The sequence below is a fragment of the Jaculus jaculus genome, chromosome 2, assembly GCF_020740685.1.
Source record: "Jaculus jaculus isolate mJacJac1 chromosome 2, mJacJac1.mat.Y.cur, whole genome shotgun sequence".
NCBI lineage: Eukaryota > Metazoa > Chordata > Mammalia > Rodentia > Dipodidae > Jaculus > Jaculus jaculus.
This window is the reverse complement of record NC_059103.1, coordinates 205,788,502-205,801,779: the sequence shown is the minus strand read 5'-3', so window position 1 is coordinate 205,801,779 and position 13,278 is coordinate 205,788,502. Positions and strand designations below refer to the sequence as shown.

Genomic DNA, 13,278 nt, shown 5'->3' with positions numbered 1-13,278 from the left:
TTCCTCAACAGAACTGGTGGCCTTGAATTCTTGGGGATCCTCCTACCTCTGCCTCCCGAGTGCTGGGATTAAAGGTGTGCGCCACCACGCCCAGCTTTCAACAGCACTATTACATGCACAGTTAGGGACAATTTTAAAAATGGAGAATCACATAGAAAGGTAGAACCTGAAAGTATGAAATTTGCTAGTGAGCCTTTCTGAACCCTTCTCTAATAAGCAAACTGCTGTGTGGTACAGTGTTTCGTAGCACTTAGGGCACTGCTGTTAAACAATACTGCCCCATCGGAAGGCAAAGGAGCAACCAGAGCCCCTGGAAAACATGTGTGAGAACATTTACAGTGCACAGAGATTATAGTGATTTATGTTTTTAAGTGGGAAAGAATTTTTTGCAGGTTTATATACTATCTAATTCAAACCAAATATTTAACCCCAAGGAACATTTAGAAATTCCTACTCCAAACATTATATTGCTTCACTTGCATGAGATGTTCTAAGAATTGAAAATTATTTGGAGGCATTACCCTGTCATCCACCATGTGATATTTTCAGGAATGATGATATTAAAATACCTATTAGATGAGGTATATGGTAGCTTGAATGGATGTCCCCCAATAGATTCGGGAGTTTATTAAAGCTTTAGATCTCCAGCCAACTGACAGGAGAAGGTGTCAGTGTGGGTAGATTCTAGGGTCCAGCCCTAAGATGTGTTTGGGTACAGGTCTGAACTCCAGCCTAAGATATGCAGAGTCCTTGAGCTCTGCCTCAAGTTTCTGTCCAGCAGAGGTTCCTGGGGTGGGCTTGCCTGTGGGGGTGGCAGTGGCGGTGGTATTTCTCTCTGTGTGGACCTGTGACAGGGGGCCGGCTTCTTCTGCATTACAGAACTTTCTCTGGATCTGTAAGTTTCAATAAATTACATTCCTCCCATAAACTCATCCCAACAACGTGAAGCTGTTGATTAAAAGGTGAAAGAAGGGGCTGGAGAGATGGCGTAGCAGTTAAGCGCTTGCCTATGAAGCCTAAGGACCCCAGTTCAAGGCTCGATTCCCCAGGACCCATGTTATCCAGATGCACAAGGGGTTGCACACATCTGGAATTCGTCTGCAGTGGCTGGAAGCCCTGGCACGCCCATTCTCTCTCTCTCTCTCTCTCTCTCTCTCTCTCTCTCTCTGCCTCTTTCTCAGTCTGTCGCTCTCAAATAAATAAATAAAAATAAAACCAAAAAAAAATGTTTTTAAAGGTGAAAGAATATGCTAAGATAGGTAATGAAGCATTGCTGTCACTTTCTCCTTTTAAAAAATTAAAACTGACATAGCACAAACTCAGATGAATTCTGAAGTGCCTCACTCACTGGAGGAGCTAGCCTATATCTATAGGACTGAAAAGATGCTGACAGTGGTGCAGGGTTTGGGGGATCAGGAAGAGTCCCCCACATTTGTGAACCCCAATGCTGGGTCCTATTCTATCTTTGACAAAGTATTAATTAAAATGAACTCAAGAAGGCTAAAGCAGAACCATAAGCATATGTGATGTGGGAAACAGGCACTTATGTGGGAAATACTGCATAGTTCATACAGTTTATTTAGGAGAAACTGAGGTTTTTAAAGAAAGACTGGAGTACAGCCACGGGCACATGGAGGATACTTCATAAAGCTTATTTAAGAAAAATTGAGGATTTTAAGGAAATACTGGAGTAGAGCCACAAGCATATGGAGAATAAAGAGAGTTGTGCCCATGGCTATCCCAAGTTTAGAGAAGTTACCCAGGTAACAGGCCTAGAGTTAGGAAAATACACAAGTGGTAGATTTAGAGACCAGAGGAAAATCATACATGTAATTAAAGTGAGAACTTACCCCAAACTATAAAGCAGAGGCAAGCAGAACAGTTCCCCCAGACCAAGAAACAGCATTATGCTCTCCCCCCCCACCCAGACTCACACATATCCCTGTGGCCAGTGCGAGGAGAGGCAGGCAAAGAGAGGAAAGGAGGAGCTGGAATAGCCTTTGTAGTTGATTGAAATGCTTTCCTAGGGCCATAGTATACTAGACTGTGGACAGCAGGGAGCAGTGTAACTGAATCTCCGTTAGACAGGAGCAGACAAGAGTTCCAATCCTGCCAAGAGCTCCTATTGTCCAAGGAGAATCGGTATGTGGGGTGGCATCGCCTGCTTGTCTCTGGCCCTCAATTTCAAACTGAAACCGCCTAAAAGAAAGAAGCTAGCTTTTTTCTCCTTCATTAGTTCTAACCCCAAGGACATACTTCTCACAAAAGCATGGTGCTGAGGAATCCCAAAGCTGAACCAAAACTGATTACTGAACCTAGTGGTCTCCTTAATTCCTTAGCATGCATATTGGCTAAATTACCTTGTTGAAGCAATGGGAAGAAAGTCAGTTTCTGGGATATTACACGTTGCCCCTGTAATACCTTTGCTTTCTGCAAAGCTTTTTCATACCCTTAGCAAAGGTCTAGAAAATTATAGAGCCAACAATTTAGTATTCATTCTTCTAGGGGTGTGTGTGTGTACATGTTAAATGGCATGCATCTCAGACTGTCCTGAAACTTAATAGCCCAAGACCTTGAGTTCATGGCAATCCTCCTGTCTCATCCTTCTGAACGAGTATGGGGATGACAGGCATAAGCCACCATGCTCATCTCATTTCTTTAGGTTTTTCTATCATGTTTTGTGAACAGCTCACTGGATTAGAATCAAATTGATCAATATATGTTTATAGCAGATTTCACAGACTTTTCAAACATCTTGAAATGATTGGTATAAATATGAAATAAAAGAGAGTTAAGAGAAACATGGAGTTACTAATAGGTGGCTTCTTGCAGCATCTAAATGCTCTTCTATTAGTATTTTCAGTGGAAAATTTTGAAAACACATGACACATCTGAGCTGCTTTTTGCAGGGAGGGGGGAAGGGCTCCGGGTATGGTCTTGCTCTAGCCCAGGCTGACCTGGATTTCACTATGTAGTCTCAGACTGGCCTCAAACTCACAGTAATCTTCCTACCTTAGCCTCCCAAGTGCTGGGATTAAAGACATGTGCCACCACACCCAGAAACTCTACTCTCTTACAGACTCAAAGTCATCACACTGCTTCCACTCCAGCAATACCTTTAAGGGCTATTGATGTAGACAGTGGTATTAAAAAAAAAAATTATGTGGGGCAATGTCAGAGTCATTCAGAAAGTGTAATCCTCCAAAGGATAAAGGAGTAGTCAGAGCTAGTGAGTCAGACAGGTCAGAAGAGGCTTTATGGAGAAGAAACCTGTGTTGAATCTTGAATGAAAGTGAATGTTTGCCAGACAAATTCATGAGGAGAGGGCATCTCCGGCTATCTTGGATGACATAATGTAATGCCCAAAACTGAGAGATTCTTCCACCAGCTGCTGGGAGCCTTGCCAGCAGCCAGTCCTCAGTGGCCCACTGTCTTCAGAACTGCCTTGGCTAACTAGACAGATGGTGGGCTGGGCTGTAAAGCTCAGTCTTTTGCCTCAACTTGAGCAGGACAGAAGGCTCACTCCAAGTTTAGAGATCCTGGACTTGGGCAGTAGGACAATCTGTTAAAAATTCGTCATCACCCTTTACCCAGTACTGCTTCCTTTCAAATCTCCCCACAAAACACTCCAGAATAAAACTTCTGCATGCTAATCATGGCAAAGTCTGTTTCTTGTGTAGCTCCACCTGGAAGCATCAGTCCTAGGAGTGATCCACGACAGCTCATTCCAGGTAAGAAAGAGGCCTGCATTCGAATCTGCAGACAGAACGGTAATGCAAACTCTGTTACTGGCCAACAGTAAGGTCCACACACTACTGGCCCCAGCAGTTAAGCAACTATCAGGACTTTCACTGGAGCTCAGCAGCAAGGATACCAGTGGAAGGGGATACACAAATAAGTATGGTCTGTCAGGCATGTAATTTAAAAAACAGTTGATGCAGTGGACACAGCTAAGCATAACTGATGCAGAAAGACTAAGATGCCAATGGACTATTACAAGCTTAGCTGGGCAACCACAGGACGACTACTGGCACCACGTGAAGATGTGTTCATCTTGCATCCACGCTGCAGAGGAAGCTGAGGTTCGGGCTCATTCATGAGAGTAGCAGAGACGCTAAGAGACATGTCTGGATTTGATGTACCTTCCTAGACTAATACAACTAAAACTTCAGACAAAATATATGAAAGTAATATTTTTAAAACATCAGACATCAAGAAATCAAAAAGGGAACTATGTATTTTAAACACAATAAAAAATGAACAGAACATGTTGCAGTTGCCTTCTTGCTGCTGGGACAAAATACCTGACCAGAAACAATTTATGGTAGGAAAGGGCTTGTGGAAGGCTCACAGTCTTGAGGGGAAGTTTCACCAAGGCAGGGAAAGCATGACAGAGCAGGAGCTGGGCATCACATCTTTCCATGGAAGCTGGCAGGAAGCAGCAGGAGAATGGGCTTGGTAGAACTGGCAAGCTAATTAACCTCAGGATCCCTAGTCAAATACCTCCTTCTACAAGATTATATCTCCCAAACTGCCACCACCTGGAGATTAATTATAAGGTTTAAACAAGCAAACACAAGAGGCTATGGGAGACACTTCACATTCAAACTACCACAGAACAGCCTATCAAAATTTGTGAGATGCAGTTAAAAATTTCTCTAGAGGGAAATGTATAGCACTAAATGCCCATGGCAAGAAAAAAAAAAATGAATGTTCAAAAACCTCGCTTCCACTTCAAAAAAATCAAACTCAAAACAGAAGAAAGTAACAGAAATCAAAGACATAGAAAACAAAAACTACGAAGTAATCAATAAATGTTAAAGCTGATTCCTAAAAAAAAATAAAATAAAATAAAAAAAATAAGGGCTGGAGGGATGCTTAGCCATTAAGGAATTTGCCTGCAAGGCCAAAGGACCAAGGTTCAATTCTCCAGGTCCCACATCAGTCAGAAGCACAAGGGGGCACATGCATGTGGAGTTCATTTGCAGTGGCTGGAGGCCCTGGTGCACCCATTCTCTCCCTTTCTCTCTCCCTCTTTCTCTGTCAAATAAATAAAAAATAAATAATTAAAATAAAAAATTTAAGTTGGTAAACTGGTATTCAAACTCATCAGAAAAAAAGTAAAAATTGCTTTATGGTAAAGGGATAATAGGGAATAACATAAATACTGTTATCAAAACAAATTCAAGAATGTGGACTGAATGTTAACATCTACACATTTCTTTTTCTTGCATCCCCTCTCCCAGGATGCTATTAGTTCTGGGCCAGAAACCCCAATTTAGGGCTGAGAGAGAGCTCAGTTGGTAAAATGTTTGTAATCAAAGGACCTGAGCTGGATTCCCAGTAACTATGCACAAAAAAGCCAGCCAGGCATGATGGCATGATCCCAGCACTGGGGAGGTGGAAACAGGATAGGAACAGCACACGAGCCAGCCATCCTAATCGACTGGGGAATTCCAAGCCAGTGAGAGACCTTATCACCATGTACATGCACATGCACCCTCACCCATCCAAGCCCTCCACCCCTGTGAAACACACACACACACACACACACACAGAGAGAGAGAGAGAGAGAGAGAGAGAGAGAGAGAGACTCCAGTCTCGCTCTCTTCTTCCCTGTCTCCCTTCTCCCAGTCATCTTCGTTTTCTGTTTTCTTCCTTCCCTCCCTCCCATTGGTCTTTTTCAGGACGGTGTATGAAACCCAGGGTGAACCAACCCCAAACACAGTTTCTTGATTGAAAATAATTATGAAATCTCACAATGATAACTGATAATTTAGATAAAACTGCATAAAAGTCGCAATTGTGGACGTCAAAAATGTCTTGATAAAACAGTGGCTCATTGTAATCTTAAAAAAAAAAAAAAAAAACCTGCTCGTACCATCACCTTGCAAGATACTTGGAATATTTTGACATATGTCTGCAGGTAGTAAGGCCTGTGAAATAAAACTTCACTGTGGAGATGAGGTTGAAGTCACCAGCGCAGTCACAGAGCACTGAAGTGGAGGTGGGAAGGGGAGAGGTGTGGGTGAAACCTTGGCCCTGGATCTCAGAGGTCAGAGGTGGCTGCTCAGGGGCTCTGCCCCCCTCCCCCGCCCCTCCTTCCCTCTCCCCCTTTATCCCCCTCCCTCCTCCCTCTCCCCTAGACCCCCTCCTCCATCATTCCATCCCCCTTGCCCGCACCTCCCTCCCCTCCAATCCCCCCATTCCTGCTCCCCATCCCCCTCCTCCACCACCCCATCCCGCTCCTTTCTCCTCCCTCCTTCCCATCCCCCCGTTCCCCTCTCCCCCCCACCCCCCGTAGCCCGGGCCTCCGGGGGGACGACCCTGGGGGGACCTGGCGCTCCCAGTGGCCACAAGGGGATGATGATGGAGGAAGGTAGGGGTCGCTTACTCCGGCCCATGGCGCCTTTCCAGTTCGCTGGCCTGGGAAACCCGGCGGAACCCGCAGGACTCCCTTCACACCTCACAGCAGCGCTTCAGCGCGTGGGTACCGGAGTCCTGCAACCATGGCAACGGAGACTCTACGGAGGCCGCGCGTGGCCATGCGGCGGCGCGTTTTTTCTGGAGGAGCTGCAGAGGAGACACCTGGGTGCCCAGGTCCAAACCTGAGGCTGTTCCACGTGCCCCACCCCGCCGCGACCTTGCTCAGACTGCTTCCCTCTCCCCAAACAGTTGTCCAGACTGATGGAAGAACGTAGGGCGCTCTTACATCCTAACAAGATCTGGCCCCTCGGCGTACTTTGCCCTGCTATACACCTTTCTTTCCTCTTCCTTTAACTGAAGGAAGATCGCATTTCGCTTCCATCCTGTAAAATGAGAAATAATGATCTCAAAAAAAAAAAAAAAATCACTTCAAGCCGAGAGCGATGATGCACGCCTTTAATCCCACCACTGGGGAAGCAGAGGGAGGAGAATTGCTGTGAGTTCGAGGCCAGCATGACACTACATAGTGAATTCCAGGTCAGCCTGGGCTACAGTGAGAGCCTACCTCGAAAAAACAAAACAAAATTTCAAAGAAGTAGGAGGAGGAGGAGAAATCACTTCAAAACTTTACTGAGACGTGTGAGAAATAAAATACATTCAAAAAAACTAAGTAAAGATTAGTTTGTACTGGTAAATTTCATCCTTGTAAAATTGCAGTGCAGCACCCATCAACTTCCTATAATTACATTATTTTCTAAACGCACTATCAACTACTTCCTCGCCCTTTCCCTGCCCAACGCTTTCTGCATTGTAAAGCATAGTGTTCTTCCTACAGCCCCGTGCTCCCCCAGCATTGTCCCCACCACTTTCTTCAAAATGCCCAACAGCTTTAGACCTAGAAAAAGATGATTCATGCTCAGACGTTCAGTTTTCCACATTCTAATGTACTATACCTTACTAGAATTTGTATGTTACTATTTTAAAAGCAAACATTCTCCATTCCATTTGAAAAAGAGACAAATTTGTAAATGAACTTTTTAAAACCATCCCACTCCAGTTACAGTAAACTAATACAGCGCATGGTTCTTACCTTAATTCATGTATGGTGTGTATATTTTTACAGGATTCACCAAGCAATTCTAAGCACAAAGAAATTTATAGGCATTTTCTACTATTACTATAATTGGCCAGATGGAGAGGAGGACTTGATGTGGACAGAGAAGCAGGGAAGTCAGCGGGTGTGTGGTGAAGGAGAAGCAGTGCATGCCCATCTGCTGGCCGTGAGAGCCCTGCACAGAGGGACTTTGAACAGCAAGCCTCAGACTGGAGATGAAAGATAATGGAGCCTTGTAAGCCAAGTCCAAAGATCTAAACTGGAATTGTAGGATTACAGGCACTGTGTCCCCGTAGTGGGAGAAGAACTCTGGAGTTCCAATAAGGCTTCCAGGAGCACACAAGATATCCACTGCCTCTACACAAGTCTCATTGTCATTTTCCTATTTTTTAAAAGCAGGACTGTGGGGAGAAAGGGCACTGTGACAGGAAACATGGCTCAGCCCCATGTTTGTCTGTGAGTGGCACTGGGGAGGTGATGCCAGGAGCTGTACCTCCTCCATCTCCACCTGAAGATGACATGCTGGCAGTCATATCTGCTGTGTCTCTGAGAGGTCTGGACATGACATTGGTGGCTAGTTAATCACCGAGGAGAATGAACTACAGCAAGAGTTCAGCAGATGCCCCTGAGCTTGAACTTGTGCGTTTTGACAGTAAGGGGCTTATGGAAGCTAAAAAGATCTAGCTTTGGCAGGAAGCTGGCACAGTCAAGCAGATAATTCACGTGGGATTAGTTTGTGAGTTAACAGAAACATGGGATCAGGCTCCGTGTAAAGGATGTCAGGCAGGACGCTAGTTCTCACAGCTGCTGCCACTCCTGTGTCTGATGTGTTAACTATGAGTGTCTGGTCTCACCCTCGAACTCTCCACCTCACTCTGAAACCCTCGGGTGGTCATGGGGACCGTATGTTTTGATTCCCTCATGGATTCTTCTAGAAACAGTCTCTACAGCATTGAGGTATAGTCTTTAAGGAGGTGATAGGGTCACAGAGGCAGATTGAGTGCCTTAAAAACAGTTTCACAGGGCTGGGGTGATGGATAAGCAGTTTAAGACACTTACTTGCAAAGCCTGCCAGCTGGGACTCAATTCCCCAGTACCCATGTAAAGCCAGACACACAAAGAGGCACATGCATCCAGAGTTCATTTGCAGTAGCAAAGGCCCTGGCAAGGCTGAAGTGATGGCTTAGTGGTTAAGGCTCTGGCCTGAGAAGCCTAAGAACCCAGGTTCAATTCCCCAATACTCATGTAACCTAGATGCACAAGGTGGCGTGTCTGGGTTTCATTTGCATTGGCTAGAGGCCATTGGCATGCCCATTCTTTTGGTCTGCCTGTCTTTCTCTATCGCAAATAAATATTTTTTTTTTTAAAAAGGCCCTGGCATGTGCATACTTCTTTATTGCTTTCTCCCCATTCCCCTCTTCCTATTTGCAAATAAATAAAAAATATATTTTTTAAAAATTGGTCCATTTTTTTCCCTTCTGTTCCTTATGTCCCGTGAGGACATCTGTTCCTCACCACTAGTGGACACAGTGATGACATATCATCCAGGAAGCAGGGACAGTTCTCACCCAACACAGAATTTGTGGTTGCCTTGATCTTGGACTTTCTAGCCTCCAGGGCCATAAGTAATGAATTCCTGTACTTTACAATCTTCCTAGCCTGGGGTATTTTGTTAGAGAAGCATAGACACAAGAACAGGCCCTATAGTTACCTGTGAACTTTAATGTCTTACAACTATTCTATTCACCCACTCATAAGCAAAGTTTTTCTATTCAACCATTCATAAGCAAACAAAGAATGAAGCTATCATTCTACTTGGTAAAAAATCTCTGAAATCTTTAAATATGGTATGTTCAACACTGCCCACCTGCTTTGAAATGACTAACTCAATTCATTCTCACAGGGCTCTTCAGACACAGTTCATGTTATCAACTGATATTAATAGATAAATAAATGTGAACCCCCGTGATAGCATACTACTGCTGCAAAGTGAGCCTTGATGCTATGTGCAAACCAGAACTCTATATTGCATCATGTTCTAGACTAAAAGCTACCTTAGAACAGGAGGGGAGCTCTTTTCTTGGTGTCTTTTTTTTTTTTTTTTTAAAGCTCTGAGTCATAGATCTCTGCACTGGTCCTGATAGTCAGGTGCCCAATAAGTATTTGTTGAATGACTGGCTCAATGAGTTGGAGAGACAGCCTTTCCAAGAGCTTACATGTAAGGGCACATCTGGGGTTTTAGTTGGATCACCATGCGGGTGTTCTTGCCACGAGGGAATCTAGTGGACCGCACGGGAAGGGTGTGTAAGCCCTGGTCACTGGACAATTCATCTTGGGGCCTTTGTGCCAAAATCTAGCATAAAAGCTAGTGGAACAAGCATGGCTTTGAAGAGCAGAGGGAAGTCTTGGATGAGAGAAAAGAGCCTGGGGATATCTTCTTTGCTTTTAGTAATGGATCGGGCTGAGCTGCTTCTCTATGTCCCTCCTCATGCTAACTGTCTCAGTTACCTTCTCACTACTGGGACAAAATACCCAGCAAGACACAACTTAAGGAAGGAAAAGGGTTAAATTCAGCTTACAGTTCCAGAGGGTAGAGTTCATCATGATGTGGAAGGCATAACAAGAGAAAAAAAAGAAAAAAGAAAAAAAAAAAGCCTGTGTCACCTTGTCCCATCAGCAGGGAGGCAGTAGAGAGAAAAAAACAGCAAGTGGGGTTGGGCTGTAACTCAAGGCCTAATCCCAGAAACACATGTTCTCTAGCAAATCTACACTTCCTACAGGTACCATGGCCTTCCCAAACAGCCGAGACCAACTGTTAAACACATCAGCTGTGGGGGACAGTTTGCATTCAAACCACATCAACATCTTTGTAGTTGCATTTCCCCACCGATAGGGTCCCAGACAGATGTCTTTCCGTGGAAGGAGGCTTCCAACTGACGGCTCCGACTGCACACATTTTTACGCAAGGGGATAAGCAACACTGACCTCAGCTCAAGTCAACATTGGGAGTGGGTGCCAAGCAGTCTGGGTGATGACAGAGCTTCCAGGCGTTCTCAAGATCACAGTGTTTGCAATCTTGGGCTCCTCTGCTGCTCTCTTTGTCACAGGGCCCAGGTCTCTCTGCGAGCACTTTTGGATAAACATGCTTGGATCTGAGATGGGGGACCACTCCATTTTTCAGAGTACCTCTCAGAAAGCTTAAACAGCACATAGCGTTTTACTAACATAACATATTACAGTTTCTTCGAAACAGAGGTATGAGGGACATGAGGCAGCCTCTCTGCAAGCCCCCTTCCATCCTTTCTCCTTCAAAATAAAAACAATTTAACAAAGAAAAAGGTTTGAGATGATCAAACTTAACCTCTGCTTATCACTGCTGGAGAAAGTGAAGGAAGGGCTGCATTGCTCAAGATGATGTATGGTAGTTATCTATGGTTGACTTCTCCTACTGGTAAGCTGGAAGACAGGAAATGAAAGGAGAGGTGGAACAGGGCGGCCAGATAATTACCAGGGCCACCTCGCTTATAGCTGCGGATATGAATTTATGTTTCTGAATAAGAGTTCATTCTACAAACATCAATGCATAAACAATCAAATGGAAACCTAAGAACATTTCAAAATCAAATGTAAGATCATTTTCAAATGGTTATCTTAATTTATTCATCTAAACCTCTGCCTACTTCTAATAATTTCATAAAGGCAAGTGCTGACACTTGATAAATTTAGAGAGTAAGTAGGATGTCCTAAGGGTTCAAGTGCTGGAGTATTTAAAAAATTACTTGGATTCATTTTGTCTTAATTTCCACATTTGTAAAGTGAGAAAACTAAACTGTTTACTAGATCAGATTTTTACAAGAGACAATACATAGTTATTTTTGTTGTTGTTGTTTGATTTGGTTTGGTTTGGTTTTGGGTTTTGGTTTTTTATGGTAAGGTTTCACTCTAGCCCAGGCTGACCAGGAATTCATCATGCAATCTCAGGGTGGCCTCGAACTTATGACTATACTCCTACCTCTGTCTCCTGAGTGCTGGGATTAAAGGATTAAAGGCATGCCCCACCACACCTGGCAAGAGACAATACATAGTTTTAGCCACAACTGACACTCTTCACATCTCAGGCAGAGATGTGAAGTTCAAAAATCCTGGCTACAAATCATTTTACCTTCTAAAGCAGTTCATCTATCAGCTCAATGTCAATGCACGACAGGCCTCTATCAATGCCAAGTGACCAAAGAATTATCCAGCGGATCCCGGCCAGAAGATCTGACCCACCCAATCATGAGAGATATGTAAACACTTATTCTAAATTTGTAGTGAGTTTTAAAGTAACAAAAGGTGGTTGACTAAGAAAACAGCACCCTTGCTTGTTTTGCCAATTATTCTTAGTTTCAGCTCGGGCCCTTCATTGTCACATTGCATTGCCATTTTGATACCTCTCATTTTGTGGGCTTTTTTTGTTTTTTGTTTTTTTTTTAGAGGATCATGGAAAGAAATATTCTAAAAGGAATATCTGGTCCACCATGATTTAGCAGTTTAAAAAGGTCACCTTAGCGCATATCATAAATATTCATAGCACTGGAGAGATATTTCTGTGACTAAGATGTTTGCCTGCAAAGCCTAAGGACTGGTTCTATAGTACCCACATAAAGCCAGATGACAAGGTAGTGCACGTGTCTAGAGTTTGTTAGCAGTGGTTAGAGGCTCTGGTATACCCATGCTCTCTCTCCCTCTCTCTCTCCCTCTTTCTCTCTCTCTCAAATAAATAAATAAATATTCACAAAAACTTCTTCTTTAACTGTTTTATTGACAACTTTCATAATTATAGACAAAAAACCATGATAATTCTCTTCTTTCTTTCACTTTCCCCTTCAGAAATTCATTCTCCATCTTATCCCCTCCCCCTCTTAATTAGTCTCTTTTATTTTGATCTCATCATCCTTTCCTCCTATTATGAGGGTCTTATGAAGGTACTTCTAGGCAGTGCGTCGTCATTGTGTCTGAACAATTCTTTGGAAGCAGTCCTGCCTTCCTTCGGCTCATACATTCTTGCCACTACCTCTTCTGCAACAGACCTTGGAAGATGTAACAGAGATGTTTCAGTGCTGAACACTCCTCTGTCACTTCTTCTCAGCCTTCTCAGTACTATGGTGCCTTTTGGGTCATCCCAGTGGTCACTGCCATCTGAAAAGAGAAGCTTCTCTAATCCAAAGTGAGAGTGACATTAATATATGGGTATGAAAGCTTTAAAAAAAGTGCTTACAGAGCAGTCTGGAGAGCATAATATATGCATTTGTCTGGCTAGACAAATTTAAGGCTTACAGTGTCCACTGTTATCACCTCTGACGACTTCTCTCTCCCATAGGCCTGCACACACTGTAGTTCTTTCCAGCTTTCTTTCAGTTGGTCCACATTGAGGAGGTTTCCAGCTCAGCTCCAACAGGATTTCTCAGTGACCTGGCAGCCAAAGCATGTGGAGTATTCAGCAATAGGGTCTTACCGTCTATTTCTGTGGGAAACCAAGAGCCTTGACAATAGCCTCTAATGATTTGGGGGAATCAGGGACCTCCCTGGCCAAAAACTCAATGGAAGGTATCTCATCCCTGGCACTGAAATTTTTCTAGTAACAATTTATGGCTTCTGGGTGTACCATTATCCAAAAACTTCTTTAAAATCTACAATGCACAACCCAAGCTGTGGCCCAGGATGCATGCTGTCCCAACCCTACTTTTGGATGTCCC

At 43.8% G+C, this 13,278-nt stretch overlaps 1 protein-coding gene across 4 annotated transcripts in view; it reads right to left on the bottom strand.

Annotated features, from left to right (window-relative positions):
- Dnaaf11 (dynein axonemal assembly factor 11) overlaps positions 1-6,512 on the bottom strand; it is a 126,901-nt gene extending 120,389 nt beyond the window's left edge. For 2 of the 4 annotated variants that reach the window (XM_045144176.1, XM_045144177.1), the window contains exon 1: positions 6,395-6,512. Coding sequence is in view for 2 of the 4 variants with exons in the window: in XM_004656330.2 (XP_004656387.2) it covers positions 6,395-6,404 (10 nt within the window). In the remaining 2 variants the exon portion in view is untranslated. The remainder of the gene's footprint in view (positions 1-6,394) is intronic. The other 2 variants (XM_004656330.2, XM_045144178.1) reach the window with 2 other exon arrangements.
- Between the last annotated feature and the right edge of the window lie 6,766 nt (positions 6,513-13,278).